At 37.0% G+C, this 25,833-nt stretch overlaps 1 protein-coding gene across 1 annotated transcript; it reads right to left on the bottom strand.

The window, feature by feature from the left end:
- Nucleotides 1–50: 50 nt before the first annotated feature.
- Nucleotides 51–25,075, bottom strand: LOC146739352 (uncharacterized). Its single transcript, XM_085502928.1, has 2 exons — nucleotides 24,608–25,075; nucleotides 51–770 (listed from the first exon to the last, which is right to left on the bottom strand). Exons 1-2 carry the CDS (start codon nucleotides 24,710–24,712, stop codon nucleotides 444–446), a joined length of 432 nt encoding a protein of 143 aa, XP_085359054.1. The 5' UTR covers nucleotides 24,713–25,075; the 3' UTR covers nucleotides 51–443.
- Nucleotides 25,076–25,833: the final 758 nt, after the last annotated feature.

The raw sequence follows: 25,833 nt of genomic DNA, 5'->3' as shown, positions 1-25,833 counted from the left end.
CAAGGATCGCTTTCAAAAGAGCAATCACATAAACAGGACTATTAAGAATATTCTCGTACAATTTACAAATTTATCAAGAACTTAACGTTTTTACAAGATATCAGCACGCTAGGTTTTCACCGCTCAGCCTGGCATATGAACTATTTAATTTTGTATGGTCAAACGAACGGGAACGGTGTCGTTGAAAGGCGGGGAGTGTCGGAATCGTGCACACTTTTCACATCGTAAACTACGAGACGTGTACGGTACGGTATCAGTCATGTGATAGAAAAGGATTATTATTGTGACAGTACGTTGTCATGGGAGTTCAATGTATTCACTAAATTCAACATATTCTCTCTAAATAACGATGAATGCCGTCAATTTCTTTAAAGATATACGAATCCTGTTTGTGAGTACAATTCCGCGTGTGAGGGTTCCCACTCAATGTTGATGAATAAAGCTTAGCACAATCGTAAACGTTCTTGAAAATTCTTACACTCGTCTGCCTTGTCATATATGTCGCTGTAGTCTTTCTCGCAGTCACAGTCGAGAAGACGCCGATTTATCCTTCGCGATGGATGCGGGAATGTGGCGAAGTAGAATAGATCAAGGCTGCAGCTGAACGAACAGTTCGCAGGCACTACGTCAGGTTCGAACAAGTCGCTACATCCAAAATTCACCAGGTATGAATGATTAAAGTTGAGACGATCTCGGCATCCTCGCCTCTGCTCACATTCTCTGACAACGTCACCACAAGATTCGGACGCCGTGCCGAGACTTGGTCGTTGCTGCAAGGAAACAAACAAAATTACCTCAGTGATACCAATATTTTTTTAGAAATGATTCTTAGAAATTCAATATGTACGCACAATATTTTCCATTATTAACGGTAATTTCTTATGAACTTTGAATTCAAATTCAAGAGAGGTTGTGATTCGCAATGCAAGTGTACTGTAGTGATTGCTGATTGAACGAAGCTCAAAGCATTTCGAAATTATATTCATCCGCACTTTGCCAGTGACGTCAAATGTGCGCGTAATAAACTGCAATTCGATGAAATACTGCACAAATCTAATGCGCATGCGTTCTGATTTACATATACGTAATAAATGGTTAAACATTCATGTTGTCAGTCTTTCATCCAACGAACACGCTAATGGTTGCCGCCAAAATGTTATTTTTTATTTGATGAAATATCTTAATCCAACTTAAAGAAGGATATGGACGAGGATATGACACTTTTTATTATCATTGTTGAACAATACGTGTATATTCAAAGTTTGTTTGTTTGTTATTTATCATGCACTACATACATTATTGCGTAACATATCATTTTATAATTTGCATGTGTACTGATTTTTTAGTACGTACATAAATGAACACTGCGCATGCGTAGTGGCCTTTTTTCCCATTTCCATCGAACGGATCTCTGGATAGTGAGTTATTTTGACATTTTAGAATCAATCAGAATACAATCCAATATTCAACATGCATATCAAACAACAGTAAAAAACAAATATTAATTTCGTTCATACTGCATTTTGTTATCAAGATGCAATATCAAACAAAAATATCTGAAAATGCTCAAAAAGCCCGATCTCAATTGACATTATCCACACCGCATCTTAATGTAAAAAAAAAGCACAAACTCAACCTTGAGGTAATCCTGAACAACCAAATTACTTAATATATGTTGCACATGTAGTCTTATTACACTGTTAAACAACTAGCCCAATGTACAGTTTTCTGAGAGTTGTCGGCCTTTGTATTCACCAGCCATGCAGCAAATATTCAAAATATGTGAGCAGATCACATTGTTGTTAAAACTAAATCAAAGAAAGATTAATTAGAAAGAGCTTCTGTGCACTTAGATTATTGGAGAAATAGTAACAAATAATTAACCTTCCAGATAAGAAGCTTGGCAACCAATATTTGTCTACTATTGCACAATGCACAACGTGAAAACAATGTGATTCACATTATTTAAGTTTATAATACTTACAAAATGTTCAGTGAATTTAATTTCACATTTGTGGTTTCCAATCTAATTTATAATTACACATGCCTGTGCATTGTCATAGAACATCCATGTACCAAGTATCATTGAAATATGATGATTAGCCGAAATGTACTAATCATTATGCAAATTATACAGGAATGTGTTCACAAAACTGATCAAGTCTGTGCATTAGTCCAGAGCATCTATGTACACAATTTCATCACAATCCGAGTGATTCTTTAGATAAAACTAAACCAAAACCTAACCAAATCTGCGCATTAGCCTAGGGCATCTAGGCATCATAGAGATACTATCAGGGGGAAATTCTCTTCACGGGGTTCTCCACACTTGTCAGGGGGGAATCTCGTCTCGTCTCTATATCTCGTCCCCTTGAGGTACGGGATCGGGGAAGTCACTTATACTTTACAGTCAAATAAGACACACACAACGAAATACGTTTCAGCTCTCGTCTTAGTCGGTCAATCGAGCACTCTATAAGACACAGCGCCCTGGGGAAAAGTCCCCAAGACTCTCGCAAGGCTGACCCAAGACTCTTTTAGACTGCGTCAAGGCTCGCCCCAAGGCTCTCCAGGACTGCCCTCGACTCTCAGACTGCGTCTATCGTGCTGAGCTCCCCAAGACCAACTCAAACTCTCTTTATTCATTTTCAAAACTCTAACCAATTACAAAGCAGTAAAAAGACTCTAGGGCGTAATCTTCAATCATAAAGCCAATCAAACTAAGTACTGAATACGTCATATCTTTTGATTAATCGTTCACTACATTAATAACTACGGATATAAACTGTCCAAAATGAGTAGTCTGAATAGCGGCGGCTATCTGGTAATTAGTTCCAAATCACTGAGCCAAGTTCCGTCCAAAACTTCAAATAGGCCTAAACGATGACAGACATAACACAGCAATTCAGCTAATAATCAACTAATTAAGTCGACCAACAGATACGCAAAAACAAATTCATGACAATACACTAACTGCAAAGACTCCCGGTATGAGCTTCGCATACGAGAGTAAAAAAAAATACTTACTTGCAGTTTATCTTTTGAGGCAGAGGGCTTGAAAGGCAAAAACGCGCATGGGATTCGGTATCAGTTTTGTCGGAGTGTTAGGGACGTTTATCCCTCATCATTTACTAGTATTTCCTAGTATTTCCCCGCAATCATTTACTTTACAGAAGAGAGAGGAAAGCCACTGAAACTACTGCAATTAAAATAATTGTCAATAACATACAATTTATAATGTTTAACTGAAATTACGAACTATGTAGACATAAAAGGAAAACGACAACGTTTAGAATGAGATTTCCCTGGACATCGAATTATTCATTCAATAATACGTTTCTCTGATAATCAACTTGACGGAATTAACCAAATTAAGCTTAACACAATATTTTAAAAATAAAACGAAAAGACTTATCAATAATTACCTCTACAGTTGGTGAGATGGTCAATGAAAGGGAGGGAGGGAGGGAGTGTGGGAGCGGTTTTACTAAGGAAAACAAGCGCCCACTCGAACTGGTCCAACATGGTGTCCGCGCAGCCTATTCTGAAAATGAAATGGTATGTTTCTCGTCTTGCATATCAACTGAAAATAAATAAATGTGCTGCTAAATAATGTAAAAACTATCCCGGCCTTTTCGGGAAGTATGACTGGGAAATGATAACACATGGTTACCAGTAGCAATAACGGAGAGAGTTAATGAACATGATGAAGTAATTAGATAATTATGATGGTAGCGTCATATTTTGTTTGATATGATTACGATTACAGCTTGTCTGTTTCATCACCATTTAATAAATAATCTTATGGAAATATTGTGATTACCACTCGCCATTTGCTGTTACGATTTCCTGTCTTCTGAGTAACGAAGGACTACATAACTAAATAAAGGTATCGCTAAGGCTGTAAACAACATGTTTAATCATAGACGCGCTTTGGTCGCTAGATGGCGCTATTTGTGGGAAATATGCATTGAGAAGATATTAACTCCAAAAGTTAGTTCTTTGCACAGAATATATTAAGATCGAAACTTGTATTGTAAATTCAAAGAGGAGTATTACGGGTTTTTTTTTTCAACTGCGCTTGGATAATAAAAAATCCAAATCTAATATCGAAAGTTCAGCCGAGCGTTGTTAAGGTAGCGAGAAGGGAAATTTTCACTTTTTTCTTGATTTTTCAAAAAATTATAAAACGGTTACTTTAGACCTTGATACATTACCCCATGTTTACAAAAGATCGAAATTGCGAAATAACGTTGCTCAAATTAGTGTTTTAAAACACTAGCAGAAAAGACTACAACTGCCGTTTCGTGGATATTTGCATAGTGTTTATCTTTGAAAGGGTTTAAATGATAACATCTTATCTGTATACTCTGTTGTTGACGATTCTGATATAACGGGTGATAAGCTTCCATTTGCAAACAATGCATGTTTATCTAACGTCCATTGTCAGCATTATTGTCAGTCGAGACTTCGTCGGAGCATGGAAGGTACTAACGGACGTTAGTACTTTCCATGGTCGGAGAAACATGGTCATACAGTACTCATTTCGCCCAACCTTCCGCTTTTACATCGACCGCTTATCGCTTAATTTCCGACCACGCGGTCTTGTCCGTCCGAAAACCGACCGCATTTTAATCGTGTTTTTTTTTTCGCTCGCTCGCTCATTGAAAACATTGACCGCTCGCCCAAACACTGAAAACTGGCACATGGGTGGTCGAAATGGGGGTTTTGATAGTAAAGTGTGAACATACAACTAGTATTAACTATTATTACATTCTGAACGACACTTCAAATCTTAGACTAATAGTTGTATTACACTTGTATCGTGAAAGCAACTGAACTGGGACCTCTTGTTACGTGTTTTGGGTGCTTGTTCTAGATGTAATATTTTTTTTAAATTTTAATGAGACAGTTACGTGAAAAAAGCCTAGGTAACTCCTTTTGACAGAGCAGAGAAACGAGGAAATGTTAGTGATTAATTCCAAAAATAACGATACCGAATCCACATCGGTCCACGTCTGGTAAAATTTGACATTCAATTTTTAAAATTAAGTCACGATCATTGAATGAGCTCAGTCTATACCGTATACGTACCGCAAAAGTGTTCCCACAAACAATATTTTCGACTAAAAACGGCCACATGCCCTAAAAAAATCGAACAGAGCTTGACATGTATGAATAATTTATTGGAAAAACGTGTCAAATTTAGTTATAGCCATAACTATTTGGTGGCCAGTCGATGAACAATTCAAAACTCAGGATTCACACGGAAGTCCTTCAGGGCTGAAAATCATCGACGCTACTCTGGTTTACTTTATTTCACAACTTGCAGAGAAAACTGATTCGCGTGAGCTCTAATGTATCTTAGCCTAGTATTTTCTTTTTGAACTAAGGTCAAATTCCATCAGTTTGTCAAAATATATGTTTTTCAGCGAATAATTTTGAAGCCTGTCACAGCACAAAAAACTATGTGAATCGACATTGCCAACAAATGTAAAAAAAATCGTGAATTTCATGGATTCGAATAAAATAAAGCAAGCGATTGATAAGGATGATTATTAATATTTTCCCCGATGCTCTTCGAATTTTTATTTTTTTTATTTCAAGGTAAGAAATGGCTAGTTGAAGTTGCATCGTCTTCAATGCGGTTGTTTCACCGCGAACAACTCTAGCTCTGTTTTGGGCATGGTTTAGTTTTGCGATGTAAAATAAAATATATATTAAAATAATAATACTTGATTAATTATTTGGGGTTTCAGCCCACAAATTACGGACATGATCTCCATGAATTACGGTCAATGTTTGTCTTCTCTCGGCTGATTGTCACGGTGTTGATCGACGCCCTTCCTAAACTCAGTATGGAGAAACCAACGGGGATCGACATTCCAAACAAACAATCGAAATTATCAACGAAAGACGAAATTTTTCTAAATATTTACAAACATACTGTCATGACAAACATATGTAAAATTAACAAATACACAAAGAGGTGTAATATTAGGTTTTATTTTAGGCTTAGAAATATTTTCTTTCACTCAGCCCATGCATGTAACTGCCATTTAGCTTTACGGTCCTTCGGCATCGGGGGAAAACAACAATAATTATACAAAACACATTGCGAAGACTCAACAATCAGGAAAGAAACCCCAGACAACCATGTCGTACTTGTGTTGAAATACATTTTGTATTTCACGTCAGAATATTGTTTAAAATAAAATATTCAGTCCAAGCCAAATCGAGGTCAAAGGGTCAGGTTCGTGCATATAATTATATATAGTTAAAACAAAAAAAATTTGAACTTTTGTCAGCTGTTCAACATCTATAAAAACCAGAAAGACAATTATAATGGCGAAGAAAAGAAAGAAAGCGTTGACAGACGAGGCAAAGAAAAATCTGCCACTCAGTGTCGCACTCTGACACAGTAATTATTTTTCAAATATCGGCCATTTTGTTTCACCATGAAAATCGTTTTATTAGATGTCTTATCAGAGACACTTGAAGGATTAGCTTGTTTGTAAACTGTCAGCGTGTACAGTGGGACAGTAATGTTTGTCAGAGGATTATCCCTCGTTGTTCGTTTGCATAACAATGGAAAACCCGAACGTTCCTGGAGTACGGACTCAAATGCCAGCAGTTTTCTTCATTTTTCACGCTCGAGCTTGAAATTATTCATTATCTGACACTCTTTATGAGTTCTATGATATCAGTGGTTAATATGTTTGGCCATTTTTAGTGTATATTTATAATAATGCAGCAAATCTACAGTGTTTTATTAACCAAAACTGTTTTTCGCGTTTTTCTCGAGTTGAAGTTTTGATCGAGAACGACTCATTGGGACCGCCGCCAAATCAAGTGCGTTCGGACTAGGACATTCAAACTCGCAGTTATCGTTCAAAAGATAATGATGGTGCGAAATATGTCTGGGTTTTTAAAGAAAATGCTTTGTCACAGAATATTAGTCTGTTAAAGATGCCAAGTATGAAATAATTTGGGGACAAAAAAACAAACCTGCACAGAAATCGGAATAATAGGTCTTTTGATTATCGGAGACGCATTTCAATGGACTTGATTACGGACAATGCATGACGTAAATTTCACCAGGAAATTCCGCAGTGTGCTCTCTCAATCGCGGACTTAGTCATTTTTACAAGGTTCGCCATTTCTGATGTCACGTGATAATTATGTAAACAATGTCTGTCCAGTTTGTGCGAACTTGCACCTCTATACTTAGTCTTTTGATATATATAACCTAAATTACTGTTCTGAACGAGACAACAGACAGAGAATGTTTTATTTAAAAAGGTCACAAAACCTTCTCGCTACCTTAATAGGCTCCAGAGTTTTTGTTGTGATATTAACGTCGAGCGAAGTACGAATGAAAAGCGACTAGTTTTTAAAATGTTCTCTCCGATCGTCCCAAAACAACCGGTGAACGCGCGGTAAATTTGTGCTACAAGAACAATGTTTTCAGCTCAGTATTCATCAACACCCAGTATCAAACAACAACAATATTAAAAACAACGTGTTCTTGTCCACATTGAATCGTTAAAAATACGATTAATTTGTGTATTCATATTTGTCATAATTTGTAATCCATGAAGTACAAAAAGAATGCACGAAATGGGTAAACAGAACAAAAGTTCATTACATATCCCGTATAAACCTTACGGTCTAATATCAACAATATCATATCTATATAAAATCTACATGAACATTCCTGACGCAGAACCTTTAGGATCTCTGCTCCCCCGCACTAAACACGTCACATGCCGTGTTATTATTGCATCGCTATTGCTTTGATATTTAGATTTGAACATTCTATAACAGTATAATTAGTAAGTTAATGCGAAGCTACAAGATTGGCTATCAAGCACCTAACAGTTGGACCAATCAGAGAAAGTTGTTTTTTCGCGTATCAAACTCGACTACAATTAGTGACTCACGAACGTACACATAGTACCATTACACTCCCACGAGCGTCACATAGATAGATCATTACAGTTTATAGTCGAAACTCTTTGTTCTTATTAGATTAACATCATCGATTCGCACATTCTCGATCGTTTGATTCACGGTCAGTAATTGAAGTGTTTCGGGGCCAATTAAATTGTCGCAGCGGACAACTCGATTTGGAAGGATTATTCTCCCACTTAACTCACTGACACGGTGATCAATCAAGTTTAACTTGTACGTCGATTTGAATCCGTTCTCTAGTCCAAGTGTTAGTATAGCCTTCCCACGTTAAAATAAAAAAAAAATAGCAGAACGAGACGCCGTGAGCAGTTTCTCAAGAATCCCCCTTGATCACATGGATAGGAATCGGGTAGGTACAATGGGTCAACGTAACGGCAAATACCGTAAGTGGCGGCGTTGATTATTGGAAATATATGAGAACGTGGGCTTTGTGGTTATTCTGATGTTCATAAAGATACGCGGGCGTTTTTTCGTTTCAACATTTTCCATTTTACAATTTTTTAAATTTTTGTTTTTAACTATTCACATATTTACTGACGCGCAGGGGCCAGATACCTACAACAATGAAGGGCAATTTGCGATTGGAAAATCAGAATATATAAGTATATTAATTTTTACCAACTATTTCAAACATTGTATATCCAAAGCCGTTTCACGTATTCTAAAGAGAATATAAATGAAGTGTTTGTTGAACAACTGTTATACAGTGGATCATGTCCGTTGGTTTTGGTATTTCGCAATAAGAATGCTCCTAATTTGCATATACTGATCGTGCCACTGTGTGGAATCATTTTTGTTATTATTAAGTGTTGATGTGTGTCAAGTCGTGTCACGTTGTGCTATTTTATCTGATGTGACACTCCGCTCCCTACTGAACAAGTGTGTCATGAATGTAATTACCATGCTCATTCGTGAATTCAATATTTTACAGGTTATTATTCTTAAAGGGCGGCGGTCGTCGCGCAGCGCATGATCAAATTTCATGGAAACATACATTTTACACGCGTCGTGCACGTCGCTACGAGATCCATATAAAAAAAAGAGACGCTGCGTGACGACGACCACCTTTTAATAAATGCGCCGAAGACGCAATTCTGTGCAACGTAAACTTAGTCACTGGCTAATGCTTTTCTTATTTTTTGTTAGTGACGTAATGTATTGAAGAATGTTACCATATACAATGTAAGTGTGCATAAGATAAGATCTCCTGGTTTCCTGGGACTCCCAAGCCCACCATTGTTTTGGGACTATTGCACATAAATCTGCAAGAACTATATATAGCACACTCAAACAAAACTAGTGTCATTAAATAACTTCATTTGGGTGTTTTCGTTAAATGACAGACGACAGGAAATTCACAGTGATTATATTTGGTTCGTTTCTTCTGTTCTAACAGCCTGATAACCTCCGTTAGTGGACAGCTTTCGTTCGGCATTTACCAGGGAAATACTCATTCTTCGTTCCAAGCAGTATTCGTTTACTAGTATCTATGTCCTCAACAAAGCCGTTTACTGGGAAAGTACCGCTCAGAAGGACCTTGTTCTCACTTGATAGAAGTGGAGGGAACAAATTACCCCTACCCCAATATTTGAAAATGATACATTTGTTTGAGTAGGCCGACACGCTGTGTGAATACATGGCCATTTTCAGAGGCACTACGTACCATATGGCTAATATGAGACGGATGAAAAATTTTCATAGCCCTGTTTGTACTTAAATTCCAAAATGAATAGCTTCGCGCTAAACCGTCGAAAGTTAGCTCAAGTCAACGAGTTTATACTAAAATCCGTGTATCTCTATTTCCATTTCAAATGTTCACTCTGCGTCACATAAGACTATTTACGACTCGAAGTCTATACCTGAACGTTGGTCGCCACAGTGTCATTTGGTACTCTGGGAACGTACATTATACAATATCACAATGGTTAGCTGTTCATACTTGTACCTAGCTTTTATTTCGTTATGCGGCTCAATATTATCCAAGATATAATGGGTACCAGTCCCGCCTCGACGGATCATTTTACATCAAACTCATTCCCTCGTCAGAAAAACCGAGTGAGTCATTTCTTCAAAGGCGATTTTCCAGAGCTGAGAAATCAGAACAATAAATATCGCGCTAACTCACTCACCCATACAACTAAATACTCAGCTCATGTAGTGAAAAGGAGCATTACACTAAATCTAAAGATATTTCCAGATTTACACATGGATAGAATAGCTTTGGGTTTGCTTTTTACCAATTTCCCGCAATCTCCACAGCGAAACTAAGTTATACATTGCACTGCATACAAAGTGATATGAACTGGCATTAAAGGATCACAATGTAATTTCGCTGCCCTGCACCACAACAAATTAATATGTCCTACACATCCCGTGGTACTGTACTCTGGCACTTGAGAGTCTTCAAGTCATGCAATTTATGTTCTTACGACAATTGAACAAAATCAGCAGGAACGAATATGTCAATCTTGGTTAGTGGCTTTTTTAACACAGTTGGGTTTCGATCAATCAGCTTAATTGCCATGTACACGTGGCAACATACCTTCAGTTTAATCGTGATTAACACTGGATATATCGAGAATCTTCAATGAGCGACCGTGTGATATATGATTTATTGAACGAGTGCAGTAATTTTAGTAATTTTTATATCTACCCTTGTTTAAAAAATCCGATATCACACGGTCAATCATTGGAGATCCTCGATATATACCCTGTGTATTCCGAATATATAACAACCGTCCCCCGTAACCCTTTTAATTATAACAAATCCATCTGATAAAACTGGTTTATTTTCACGTTGTGACATGCACTATGTATATCGCCGCCGTTTTATTCACATGCGCTTTACTTTGAGTCGAAAACAATTGGCAAAAATGTCTGCTAACTGCCATTACTTCGATCATTACCAGTATGTTTTTCGAACATTCTTACGTCGACTCCCAAAACATCATGTTTGCACAACGTCATAGCATTATGAGTATTTTCATTTTAATGAGTAGGTTCATGTGTAAATCAGAACATCACATTTCTACCCCTGACGTCACAATGTACTAGTGATACCTTAAATCGCGGTGGTCATCGCGCATCGCGTGTTCGAATTTCATGTAAATAAACAATGTATTTTACACGCGTTGTATACGTCGCTACGAGTCCCACGCCGAACATGACGCGGAACGACGACTGATGCTTTTTAATATGGAGTATTCTAGTATTTCAAGAGCAATATATTGTGCGCGGTATTACACCGATTGATATATAAAACACGTACATGCAAGATACGCCAAGCATGGCGAAGGTCGAGTGTACAAACATTACAGATGCGGTGGCACGAAACTTTGCATGAGGGGGCGAGATCTGAAATCTAGACCCTCTGAAACGCTATTTCCTGCATTTTGAGGGGCAAATGTTGCTGACACAAAGGGTTTCAGCTTGATTTGGAGAGACGACGCCCTCTCCTCAAATGTTTTCGAGTGGACGACTGCCCCGGTGCCGCCACCACTGCATTGATTCAGAGACGTCTTCTGATGTCGCTTTACCTCCACCATTTCCACAGCAGCATTGCAACATCTCGTGTGAATTCACGCGACAAATGACCTTATCAAGATTGAACTTTGACCGCACTGTGTATCCAATCGGGATATTGGATATAATCAATAGAGACTATTCCAAAAGGAATCATGCGGAATATTTTTTTTTTCAGAAAAACGGCTTTTATATATTCAAGTTGTGAGTTGAAAGGGGGCGTTTCTTGTATCAGAAGGATTATATTTTATCTTGGCATATGTGTCGTACAGAGTAACAATACGGTTGATATGGCAACAAAGCAAGAAACAATCAGTCTGTAAAACTAAACCCTGGAAATATGTGAGCTTAATATCCCTAGTTCCAATTCCGAGTACCGCGCGTTCAAGTTGGAGTACAAAACCGACGAGTATATAACAAGGCGTAGGATGGAGACTTTTTTTCCTCGTTCTTTCAATGGTATCTCGATAATGGTATTAATTCTGAGCGGGAATTAAATATTGAAATGTTAAAAAGGAAACCATTTTAACAAATTCAGTGTTTGTATTTATTTGTAGGAGTATCCTAACTGAAATGTCATATTTACTCAGGCTTCATTTCATCTTGTTGGTGATATTTTGTCGAACTTTGTCTTGTTTCAGTTTTCATACGTATAATCTGTACACCTCTAACATTTTACCCTGTTTTACCCTATACATATAACAATATTGTATTCACGTTTTCCAAGGCGTGTCCTTGATACGACATATATAGCATTTAACCCGGTTGCGCGATTACGAATGCATGAAAAGTTAAAAAATATAAAATTACCCATCTCCCAGAGTGCATTATAATTCTACTCTAAATATAACATGCATGTTGACACTTGGCATAAAGAAACCGCTGTGGAATTCATTGTTATTAGATTTGCTACGAGACCTATTAGTCATTCCCACTCGATTCATTATTAAACGCCACGCCCTCTCACGGGAAGACGTGCCTCCGTTTATTATGACTATAATAAACTACCGCGCGTCCTGTGGGTGGGAAATGATGCTATGAAATGTACATCCAGTGAAACACTACTAATTCGTCTTGTCAATTTCAATTTATCTAATTAAGGAAATGCATATCATTGGAATGTAAACAGTGTGTGACGTGAACTATTCGAAGGTGGGGGGGGGGATCTACTATGTGCGACCCTTTCGCAATTGTAATTTTAAATGTACCGTTTCACGTCCAAAAAGCGAAAAATCGACACTGTGAACACAATAAGGGCTTTATATAAAATCTCGACATTTAGGAATGGACCATTAGATTTTGGGAGGGGTGGTCACAATTCAAAAAAAAAAATAATTTAGATAAATAATCTTAAAAAAAAAATAATTACAACAATACTTTCGAAAAAAGAAATAATTTGAGAGAAGTGACTGGAAAAAAACCCCAAAGTTGTTAGTTTATATATGCACTTTATTTCAACAAAATCAATTGATGTTCCACTTCGAGGATTTTGTAAAAAAATAATGTAAACATATTCTGTGTAAAAAAAAAAAAAAAATAGGAATTTGGATAGTAGAAAAAAAAGTTTCTCCTTGGTCTGACCACCCCCAAGATCTAATGGTCCATACCTTATCACGCAACATGATTGGTTGTAGACATCGTCATTTGTGGATGAAAATGTGTAAGCGTTTTCTGAACGAACTTGACGCTTGCAAATGCTACATTTATTCAGCAAGGTAATCACGAAATCACAGTGTAAGATTCAACATGATTTTAATTCACTGCGCTAAATAAAATGAATCAATCATTAATAATATATTATAATTGCCATCAAGTTTATCAGTAACATAATAAATCATTAACTTAACATTGCGATCTTACGGAAAGATATGCTTACATGATTTGAAGGAAGAGTGTTTCACGGTATACGGTTCCAGATAAAGTCAATTACGGGAAATTCTTTACAGATTCGAAATTACATAAACGAAATGTTAATTCTAATATTTAGCCAACAAATCGCCAACCAAATGTGATAAAATACTTGATATAGACCAAAACGAGATGAAAATTAGGATCAAATTAATCACTAATGCTTTGAGGGACATAATACAAAAAGTATAAATAAATAAAAAAAATATAATAAAATAACAGAAACAAAGAAAAACAAACAAATACTGATAAATAATTAAATTGTCAGGTTGAGCAGGTCACATGCGATGTCAATTTTATTGATGTCTATTTTAACAGTCGTTTCACTTAAGTCAAGAATTTTGTTAGACATTAACATACTTCTTATTTTAACGGAGACAGGAGTACAGGTGTGCGGCGCGTGGCTGTTCAAATATTTAATGACTGCTTTATCGCCGTTTATTTCGTTTCAAATCACAGGGGATAGGTATTTATACCATAACATAAAGGAAAATCAAGTAGTGTTACATTGGATTATATGTGACCTACAGGAAGCTTCTAATAATATTTTAAATTTGGAAAATAAAACAATGTCACGGTATTTCTATTTTTGTTGCATAATGTTATTCTGACGAACATTGGCTCAATTATCAGACGTTACGACCAAACCAACATTTTGCGATGCGCATGCGCGTGTTCAGCAGTACGAATATATGTTTTCGACTCACGTCTATTCTACTTTCTACGCCGAGTGACAACAACGATTATCGCGCATTAATTTTTCATAGATTGATATCTGACGTGTATATGAAATGTTAAAAAAACATATCTGCCGGGAGAACTATTAAACCGTACATCAGTTTTAGCCTCGGTTCGAGACATTGCACATGTATTTGTACATTTCCCCCTAGTGGATTCTTTCGTTCACGGCTGTATGTGGACAGCGCAGTTCGCGAGAAGTAAAAATGAACATATCTTTTATAAATACTTATTAAAATGATTATTCTAAAGAATCTGTTGTCGTTAACGTTAACGATTTAACGGGAAACATCTGATATCAATTATTGATACTTAAGTATATTCCATATCAAAAAAGTAATTATTCTGACTTTCATATTAATTTAATGTGGTCAATTAAAAAACACAGATAAAAACGATATATTCTCAGAATTAAACAATATTTTAGTGTAAACATGAATTGCATTGGTTACATAATAACATGCCCAACATTGTTAAATTTTAAATTCAACTTAAATCCATACAACATGGACACTAAGGCTTGTCAGAATGACGCAGCTAATTATTTTGGAATATTTTATGATGTTGAGATAAATTTATATAATAATCTTGTTATCGGAAATCAATAAAATGTTGAAAATCTGTATGTTTCGAGAGTTTAGCAAAATCGTGCATTAATGTTGGGAATAATATCAAGACTATATCATTCAGAACTTTCACCAAACAGGGAATAATTCGCCAACATACTTATTTAGATAAGTTAGTTAAGGATACATGAGCGCTTGTACTTCTGATTTTCACCTGACTCAGTTCTGCTTGCTCCATCAAGCTTTGTTGGACTGGATCCGAATAGTAGTGTAGGCAGCATGGAGATAAGAATGCTAGCACTCCTTCTGCTTAAAAGCACGTGGTCTATTTCATTCTTTCATTAACTTGGCAATGTTTTGTAATGTATTATCTATGATGACTATTGGTTGTTACTACAGGTTCAATTTCTACACTCTATCTCCGTGAATGTCATGTGCGTCTGCTCGTGTGCTTTAATAGTGTCATTTTTATTCTGAAGCGTGAAAACCAAGCATAAACTTTGTCGCACCGAGAGACTGACGGCGATTGTACCAGGCGTGGTATGTAAACAGGTGCAACGATGGTGCTCCGTTGTAATGATTGTGGTGTACTTTCTAAACAAGTAACTATAAGTATTGGGGATCTGCAGTTATGTGGTAAGTGCACTGATAAAAGACCAGATGGGTTAACGGCAAAAAATGATGTTGAATGCTTTCAAGAAAATGAAGATGATGGTCATAAATCGACTGTAGCTAACGAGCTGTTGTGCTTTTTGAGCAACAAGATGGATTCCATGGCTAATGATATACTAATTAAGCTATGCGTGGACAATTTTAGTGATCATGATATTGAGATAGCCAAACGCTCTCTGTATGAACATTGTGGTAGTTCAACCCGTTTTATCAGAAGACAAGGACATAACAAGAAGGTGAACAATTTACAAGACACAATAACTTTATTTCATGAAGCTGATATTCATACACTTCCATGGTTTGTTGCTAGGGATCTCTCTAAGCTTTCTCCGATTGATTTTAATCATGTTGATGTTTCTGGAATGATACGCGATTTGAAATTCTTGCGGCAAGAAATAAATATTTTGCATGATTCGTTGTCACAAAGTACCAATTGTGCCTTGAGTGTGGCTAGTTTAGAACGGAATGTATGTGAGCTTCGTAGCGATATCGCCAATATTAAAGCTAAAGTTGCATCGAATGACACATGTTCCAGCACTGTACCTAAATCACGTGATATGTCATTGTATAAAGATAATGGATGTGTATCTCACAAAGTTTCGCCTGAAAAAGAGATGGCAGGTGCCCCGGGTATTGTTGATGGTTTGATTGACAATGTATTGATTGGGGGAAACGCACACCAGTATTAAGTCGTATGCAAATGCCGTTATAACACCTTCAACAGGTGGGAATGTTAAGCAAACTCGATTGCGTAGTAAATCACTAAATGCAATTTCTCAACCGACGATCTTGAATTCGCCAATTCGCCAACAGCCAATCAAATCATCTGGTTTACTGGATGAATATGGATTTACCACGGTTTCTAGGAGACGTAAAAAGAAACCCCCGGTGTTTACAATTGGTGAAGGTAATTATAATTCTGATCTACACGTCGTTATTCGATCTCAGCTTCCTGCTAAGATATTTGTTACGAGACTTGCACCGGATACTGCAGAATCTTCAATTGTGAAGCATATTAAAAAAACTGTGAATATTGACGCCAAATGTGAGAAACTTAGAAGTAAATTCGATACCTATGCTTCTTTTGTAATTACGATTCCACGTGACACTGTGTCATCTGTAATGCAGCCCACATCGTGGCCTGCGGGCGTTCTTGTTCGAAAATACTACCAATCTTGGTCATGAATTCTCTAACATTATCATCTTTTAACAGTCGTGGAATTAAATCGTCCGTAAATGACGTGAGATCTTTGTGCAATCGTTTGTCTCATTCAGGAGCACTGGTTGTGTACCTCTGAACTTGGAATATTATCGCGTAGACATCCTGATTTTAATTCGTGTGGGGAGTCTGCTATGGACGAATTTAACAATCTTAGAGTTGGGCGTCCGTTTGGTGGTATCGGTATTTTGTGGAGGAAGAGCCTAGCTCATGTGGTGTCTATAAAGCGTTTCGATGATCCTCGGGTTCTTGGCATCTCTATTGAGTGTAACAATAATACATCTATTTTAATTATTTGTATTTACATGCCCACAGACAATCCGGACAACTTCATGGAATATCTTAACTACCTTGCAAAAGTTAAATCAATTATACATAATTCAAATACGTGTAATTCATTAATAATTGGTGACTGGAATGCCAATGTAACTTCTCCATTCGGACGTGAATTAATTAATTTCTGCAACGAAAATAACCTTGTGTTGTCGGACTATGTGCATTTGCATACAAATGGAGAACCATTTACATATTACAGTGAATCCCACGACACTAATTCGTGGTTGGATCATTGCGTATCCACAATAAATGCACACGATGGTATTTCGTCAATAAATATTTCTCATGACGTCATCTCATCTGATCACTTTCCTTTGACTGTTAGTCTGAACATTGACAAACTTCCTACAATAGAAACTCGTCGACTGTGTGGGGTAGCTTGTAATACTGACAATGTATCTGTGAATTGGAATAAGATATCCTCCAGTCAACTTAATGACTATCGTGAAATGTCGGACAGATTATTAAAAGAAGTGACAATACCCATTGAATCTATTAGCTGTAAAAATGCTAATTGCCATGTTGCTAGTCGTCGTGGCGACTTGCATACATTTTATTGTGAAATAATAACTGCACTTAATTCTTCCACTCGTAACATTCAACATACTCCACGAAATAAATCCGTTAATCTGGTTCCTGGCTGGAACGAAGCTGTAAAGGAAGTTTATGATGCATCCAGGGACGCTTTTAAACGGTGGGTGTCATTTGGTAAGCCCCGTTACGGTCCAATCTATGAATTAATGAGCAAGACCCGGGCTCAATTTAAGTGTGTATTTCGTGCATGTCGTAGGGATGAGGACTGCATTAAAGCTGATAAAATTGCTACACATCATTGTAAGTTTTGGAAAGAAGTAAACTCCGATAAAGTAAACCAATTAATTTCTTGTTGTGTAGATGGTCAGTCTACTGAAGTGGATATTGCTGATATGTGGAAAGACCATTTCTCTAGTATTCTAAATTCTGTAAAAAAATGCGAATCTCGTGATTCAGTTGAGGCCAGTTTAGGTAATATTATGTTTCACCCATCTATAATTATTCAAGTAGCCGAGGTAAAAGAATACATTATGCGATCGGGACGGAAGGCGGTTGGGACTGACTATATTTCTCCCGAACACCTAAAACACGCCAGTGATAGTTTATATGTACTCTTGTCGTTATGCTTGACAGGCATGCTTGTTCATGGTTATTTGCCAAATGAACTGTTAGAAACTATCATTGTCCCAATTATAAAAGATCGCTCGGGCGATATCACTTCCCGTGACAATTATCGTCCGATTGCTGTTGCTACCTCTATGTCAAAGTTGTTAGAATTAATACTTCTGAAACGGTTGGAGGATTTTATAACTACTACTGATTTTCAATTTGGTTTCAAGTCGAACCATTCCACGGACATGTGCGTCTATGCTGTTAAAGAAATTATTGATTTTTATAAATCTCACAATAGTCCTGTGTTTTTATGTTTCATGGATGCGTCGAAGGCCTTTGATCGTGTCAATCATTGGCCCTTTTTTAAAAAGCTTATTGAACGTCATGTTCCAATATTTATTGTAAGACTTTTGATGTATTGATATAATTCTCAGCAATTCTATGTTAAATGGGGTTCTGTTATGTCAGACTCGTTTGGAGTTTCTAATGGGGTTAGACAGGGGGTATTTTATCTCCCTTTCTTTTTAACTTGTATGTTGATGATCTGAGTATTGAGCTTGGGAATATTTCTGTTGGACTTAAAATTAACAGTATATGTTCATCAACCATATGTTTTATGCTGACGACCTTATTTTGGTTTCTCCTTCTATTAAGGGTTTGAATTTTCTTGTAAAGAAGTGTGAGAATTATGCCAATGAATTTGATATTTTATTCAATTTTAAGAAATCTGTCTGTATGTATAATTTACCATCCCAGTGTGGCATTAAACGAGTTCCCAATGTTTATCTTAATGGCAAGCCACTAAAATTTGTTAGTCAGTACTGTTATTTAGGATATCATTTTACCCAGGACGGAAAAGACGGTATTTGTATGAGAAAACAAATACGTGGATTGTTTGCTCGAGCCAACTTTTTATTACGTAGATTTAGTAAATGTTCTCTTCCTGTTAAGTGTACGCTATTTCGTAGTTATTGTTCAAATCTGTATTGAGGTTACCTATGGTCGGATTTTACTGTGGTAGATTTTAATCGTATTCGTGTTGCGTATAACAACGCTCTTAGAATTATATGTAATGTTTCTCGTTCTTTTAATAGTAGTATAACAGAGACTTTCGCCAGACTACATGTTGATGATTTTCAAGTTAAACTTAGAAAAATGTGCTACAGTTTTTCGCAACGTATTTTGTCGAGTAAGAACTCTGTTTTAATCAATCTATTATCTAGTGATATTTTTTTTAAATCACGTATATGGCAAATGTGGCGTGGTCGATTCTATTTAAGGCATACTGTGTAAATTGTTAATATATTTTTTTCTTTCTTACTTTTTATATGGGCTTGTCCTGAAATAAAAGATAATAATAATAATAAAAATAGTCAGTGTATCTAACCTAGAAGAGGTTATACAGGTCGACGATGAATTGGTATTTTATGTCAATTTTATAGTAATTAAACGATATTGCATCAGATATCCTTGTTTACCATCTTACACCATATTATACGTAAATCAAAAACCACATACTCTAGTTTAAGAAATTGGCTAAATAACAGAGGCAGCACTTTTTTTTTTATAAATGATAAGCGTATATATAATAGAAAAAATAACCGACCGAAAAGTTAGACACATTTTGGTTATAAGACATGTAAAGACATTAGGAAAATGTCGCTTGAAATGAAACTCACGGCGAATATTATTATCTCATTCGTATAAGTATTTTTAAAATTCGTATTTTTGTGAGGATAGATGGATGGGCGTGTCATGGAAATTTTAACCCTTGTCCAGGGCGTTGGATGTCACTACTCAAAGTTCATGCTAACATCAAAAAGAATAGTACCGGTCTTCCCAGCCTTAAAGGACGGTGGTCGGCGCGCCGCGCCCTGTTAGATATGGGACTCATAGCAACGCACACAACGCGTGTAAAACAATTGTTTGTTTACATGAAAGTTGAAAACGCGCTGCGCGACGATCACCGTGCTTTAAGCTGAATCCTACATAAACATTCGTTTATTGGAAACCCATTCAGGAACCATAACACGTTTTAGTGGAAAGGAATATACTCAAATTGGTTAGTTCATTCCATTTAAAATGTCACATCCAATTTGGTTGTTTTCGCTCATAGGGTATGCCCTATTTGATCTATCCCCATTTCCCTACTTTCGAACCACCTTCGCTGTTTATCAATTTATAGAAAATGTAAGCATAATTATATTTCCATCCTTTGTCAGATTAAATCACGTAGATTGCTTAAAATCAGAATATTCAATATGTTGGGAAGCGCCTGCGCAGCGAAAAAAATCACTTTCTTTTCGTGTTCGCCATTGAGACAATATTATTATATGAAATTGAATTATATACTATCGTGAGCGGGCTGTGTACGAAGCAGACGACTGACCAACGTATACGAAATTGAGTGTTTAAATTGTTGTGAATTGCAATGACGTCATTTGTACGACGACGAGACACGGGAACAATTTATTTCCTGTTTTATATCAAAACGATTAATCTAAATAGCCCCTTCGCGCCAGTAGAATATCCGATTATCCAACAGAAAGAGTGAAGAGAAATCGAATATAGTCATGAAAAGCTCGTGTCGTGTTCCGACGCGGCTTATAAAATTCCATTTGCAAATGAACTGTGTTATTTATTCACTCACATCTGCAGTCAGATGATGGTGATTACAGTGATGGTACCATTCTATTAGAACGGTTGTTTTGCAATGTCTAAATAAACCCAAGACGCAAAATGGCCGCCGAAATCTCGCTGTGAGCGAGACAGTCACGCGACAATGTGTTTGCTAATAGTGATCCCGTTATTATGCCCATTGTTATAATCACCATGGTTACATGTATCAGGAATAAATGGATAGGTTCATCACTATTTGACATCATTTGCGTATGTTATGAACCATCACCCGGGTATGTGAATGGTACATATGTGTAGTGTAGTGTAGTCGACATTATTATGAATTATTATCATTGTACCAAGGGGGTAACTGTTACCCAATCTCAAATTACCATATCAGTGAGATAAAACGATACTGTAGCACGATTTATTTTTCAACGCGTACTTTCAGAAATACGCGTGAATTATGACGTGCAACGCGAATATCGTAACGTTTACTGAGCCTTATCACTAGTCACGGTGATCTTTCACGCCAAACGTCAGAAAAGTAAATAATATGAACCATGACGAAATAATACGTATGGGTGACGTTACGTTGTGGTTACATGCTTGGCAGAAACACGCTACGCATGAGTAACGTTGCGTTACGTTTACGTGTTTAGTAGAAACACGTCACGCTACGTATGAGTAACGCTGCGTACGTTTACGTAGAATTACGCTACGTATGAGTAACGCTGCGTTACAGTTACATTCTTAGTATAAAAATGCTACATATGCGCAAATTCACATTACGGTTAGGTGATTAGTATGAATACGCTACGTATGGGTAACGTTACGTCATGGTTACGTACTTAGTAGACATACATTACGTATCGATTCCAGTGATATTTGACTTGCAATAATGATCTTTGTGTCACCCCAATTAAACTTTGCGGAAATGCCATTATATATCGATTTCGGAATGACTGGCGTCTCCATATAAATAGTTCGCGCATTATTCAAACATCTTTCGGCTCATCTCGTCGTGTGTGTTGCGTGTTTTATCATGTTTTAAAGAGATCACATATTTAACTGCAGGAAATGACGTTAAAACATATATATCCAAAGTGACGTCAATGAAAGGGAGTTCGATGTTAAGAAGAGGGGAATGAATTCGAAAGAAGTGACTGGAGATACGCTATAAGTTTAAGATATGTTGTTGTTATTTAACAGACTAATGAGGCTATTGAGGAGGATCAAAGTGGAATTGAGATACAAAAAATCACTAATATAATTTGAGAGGATATTTTTTTTAATATTGATGTTTCGAGCATAATTGTTGTTTTTCAAATAAAACAATTAGCTTCTGCGTAATTGTATTAATTTGAGTCATTTACTAACAATTAATCTTACGACATTTCCTCTTAGATTGACGTCATCATACACGAGTGATTACTCGCAGAGTTGTGTATCGAACAATGATATTTATTTAACAAAAGATCAGAATCTCTTAACAATTCGTGACAACCATAACTACCTATTTTTATCATTTACATATAATTTTATTAAATATAATATATAACTGAACAAAATCTTGAGAATTTACAAGCGGCCGGGTACAGCAGCAACGAATGGTAAATCACTGAAAAACTGCCATGGATGTTGATTCATGTGAACAGTAGTTCTGAAACTCTTTTTTTTATCTCTGTGTTGTGAACAATGGCGTAAAATAAAAACACATTGTAAAAGTCAAGAAAATCTGACGATTCTCTTTACGGAAGCCACTGCTTCAAATAACACTTATGCATAATGCTTGGCTGCACACAAGATAGCGTTTCGAAAGCTCGAGGTCGCAACATTGTTATTATATATTTAAGTCCCGAGTAGGTTTTGATTACTGCGACGATTTGAAGGGGAATTTAACGTAATGCCACTATAATCCGTATGTATAGCTCCGAGTATATTATTCTGGAAGCGGTATTACTGGTGAGTGTGTAAAAGATAAATCTTACGATGAAATTGAAGATAAAAATAAATGGTCGTTTTTCAAGGGTCGCAGGTAAAAGGTTGTAAATATCAACTATGACTACTAATTTAACTTCTCACATTTTCCCACTCACTGTTTTCTATACGACTCGCTGCTTTAATTGTATCCGATTGATGATTTTGACGTGTATCAATATTCGCTAACATGTAATGTTTTTTTTTTCAGTTGTTTGCGTGCAAGGCCATTGTTCCGAGCCATCGGGATACTAGTATTACCGATCTAGCCGTGGTACACCTCCCCGGGGAAAGAACAGGAAAAGCGATACTTCCGTTGATAAAGATGTACATTCTGGTCAGTGGCTGAACGACCCATGAGACGTGTTTTTTTTCATCACAGAGCGTGATCCGAATGAAATACTTGGAAAAGAGTCGATAATATAGTACAAGTATGCCAAGTCAATTTATATCAATTAAACTCTGGTGACCCCCTCCCCCAGATCAAATTTTTTTTCTCCAAAATATTTTGGCGTTAATATGTTGCAAATTTATTGAAAAAAAAATACTGTCAAGACTTGAGCATAAAACGTCACAGTTTCGCATCAATTTTAAACATGTGACAAATGGGATCGATTATTCGAGAACAAACGCCTTCGTGTTTGTACATCACAAATCGGCTTGTGTATTTAAAGCGGTGATTTTCTTTGAAACTGGTAATATTCACATTTTTATCACCGATTTTCCTCAAGACCTTATTTTGAGTTACGTTCGTAACGCTAAAGTAAGCTTAATGCTTGCTTTCAGTTACGTTCTCAATGTGTTACGTAATCAGGCAATGGAGTAATAAAACATGTTATCTGGATAACTGTCATCCATTTTTAACATTTGTGTAATCATATTTTTTTATGCGGTATTCGTCGCACTGTATTTACACTATCAGTAACTGACTAGAACATTTTAGACGTACAGTGTACATATTTTCCACGATTCAAAGCAAAGACGTGTTTGTATATTCTCTTCGTGTACCATCCCAAAACACTTACGCCTGATGTACCATGCGAATTAGCGAAAACACATTGCTTACAGTTCACGAGATTTCCGACCGTTCTTGGAAGATCACCCCCCCTCCCAATGAGCTTCTAAAAAGGAGCCACTGTTTTGCACTCTGGTCCTATTTCTTCTCCTGCTGCACGGGGATGGAATAGTAATTAGATAAAAATTGCCTTTTCAACACGGCTACTAGGAAACATACAGCTGATTATACATACGTTCGTCGATTTACCGACTGTTAGCGCTTGGGGCAAAGAATGATGGGAGGTATTAACTTGGAGTATGTATCACAACACCATAATTTTATCAGACTCGTTGGCCCTGTGGTGTTTCAATAACACTATATCATAACTCTATAATAATAATTCGCGCTTTTGGCTGTTTTTTTTCCCAGAAGATACACACATCAAATTATTTTTTTTAAATTAGATTTCATTCCAAATACTAGTATATAATTCGCGGATTCTCAGTTAAACAACAGTATATCGCCATCTCCGCAGTGTACTTCGGGGCAGGTCGCCTTAATATTTGGCGATAAGTATACATCTGCAGCATTCATTAGAAAGTGAAGAAAACACATCTATTTTCATTAGGAGCTCCCCAACGGCCATGAATGTTTCGCGCCTAACATAATAATTTACGTTGAGAAAGGTCGGATGAGTTAGTACACACATGACACGGCACGCCAAATTATTCGTTTCTCATGAAATGAAATGAAATGACGGGTAATATTATATTACACCCTAACACACACACACATTTGATAATGCGCTCCTCAACAGAATTTAATACAACATATGATATTATGATAATATTGATAAATATTAAAATTGTTATCTTAGCGCAACATTGCGTGTTTTGACTAGCTGAAAGAGAGATAAATTTCACCACTTACCGCCAGACTGGCTGACAACATAGAAGCGACGATGTAGAAAACCAACACTTTCCTCACTGTAGCTGTGGTCACCATCGTCTCTTTTAACTGCAGTAACGGAAACATTTGTGCAGTCGTATTTTTTTTATATGAAAAATGCGTATGTGCGATGTGTTGCACGGCGGCCAGATGTGGTGGCACTTACGGTGATGTCGAATGAACTGGCAAATTAAACCGAATCCCCCTTGGACAGCGTAGGTTATAAATATCGTTTATATTTAGCAATACGTTGCCGAGCACCTGTGATCACGGTAAGAGTGCCTTCTAATGATGATGATGATATTATACCAAGCGCGGCGGCACCGTATTGTCGATATCGGGACTGAAAGTAGCCGGATTTGGTCTATCCTCGTGATAGGGTAGGATAGGTGCTTCAATGCCGAACACTCATTACTGTGTGGTAGCGGATGGACAGAACCAATGCCGTCCGTTCTGTATTGTGAGATGTAGTGGATATATAATACGGTACCTTGCAGTCTCCTCTCATTTAGCGTGTCTCAGGTGGCACCCAATGTCGAAGAATATTTATCAAATCAAACCCGTGTGCTCGTAAACAAACTTGATTTGCTTTTCATTATTCGTTTGATTAGATTATCCGTCGTGCATGTTTCACCTCGCTCTGGAGAGAGATTTTGATAGGACAGCTGACATTCGGTAACCCCAGCATCTGTAATCAGGCCTTGAATAATAGATGAGCGCAATGAATAATTAATAGGCAATGTACAGACACGAGGATGGATAATCATCTGTCACATCGTGACTGTGTACCCTCTGGGCCGTGCACAGTTTAAGCTCCGTGTAAGTTTGCGCGGAACACGGATTAATGCTAATCGTATCCCGGCCCGACTCTGGTACGCATGCTCTGGTAATCCTCAGGATCCTTGAACACTATTGTTGAACCGCGTTCCACAACTGCCGGAAGTTAATATCATTACGTTTTCCATACATCTAGAGGATTGTGCAAGACAGAATTACCTTACAGCTTGAATCACTCGCGTATGAAAATGCTTTTAAGATGATTTATAACAAAATAGAAAAAGAAATGCGTTTGTGTATCATTCAAATTCAAACGAGAAGTCATGATTGTCAAAGGAAGACCCTTGTTACCGCCCTTATTCCCAAAGTACAATCAAGACAATCAACGACATGGCTCTTCGCAGAACACATCGCTTATGGCCGATTTTAAT

This window comes from Saccoglossus kowalevskii, chromosome 8 (genome assembly GCF_978046115.1).
Source record: "Saccoglossus kowalevskii chromosome 8, keSacKowa6.1, whole genome shotgun sequence".
NCBI classification, from domain to species: Eukaryota; Metazoa; Hemichordata; class Enteropneusta; family Harrimaniidae; genus Saccoglossus; species Saccoglossus kowalevskii.
The sequence above is the reverse complement of the archived record's forward strand: the minus strand, read 5'-3'. Positions and strand labels throughout refer to the sequence as shown.

What these genes read in the sequence shown, in the direction of transcription:
- LOC146739352 (XM_085502928.1), bottom strand. Translation starts at nt 24,712, where the DNA reads ATGTTTCCGTTACTGCAGTTAAAAGAGACGATGGTGACCACAGCTACA. An exon ending in TGTTGTCAGCCAGTCTGGCG is followed by an intron (nt 771 to 24,607) that starts GTAAGTGGTGAA and finishes GTTTCCTTGCAG; the next exon opens with CAACGACCAAGTCTCGGCAC.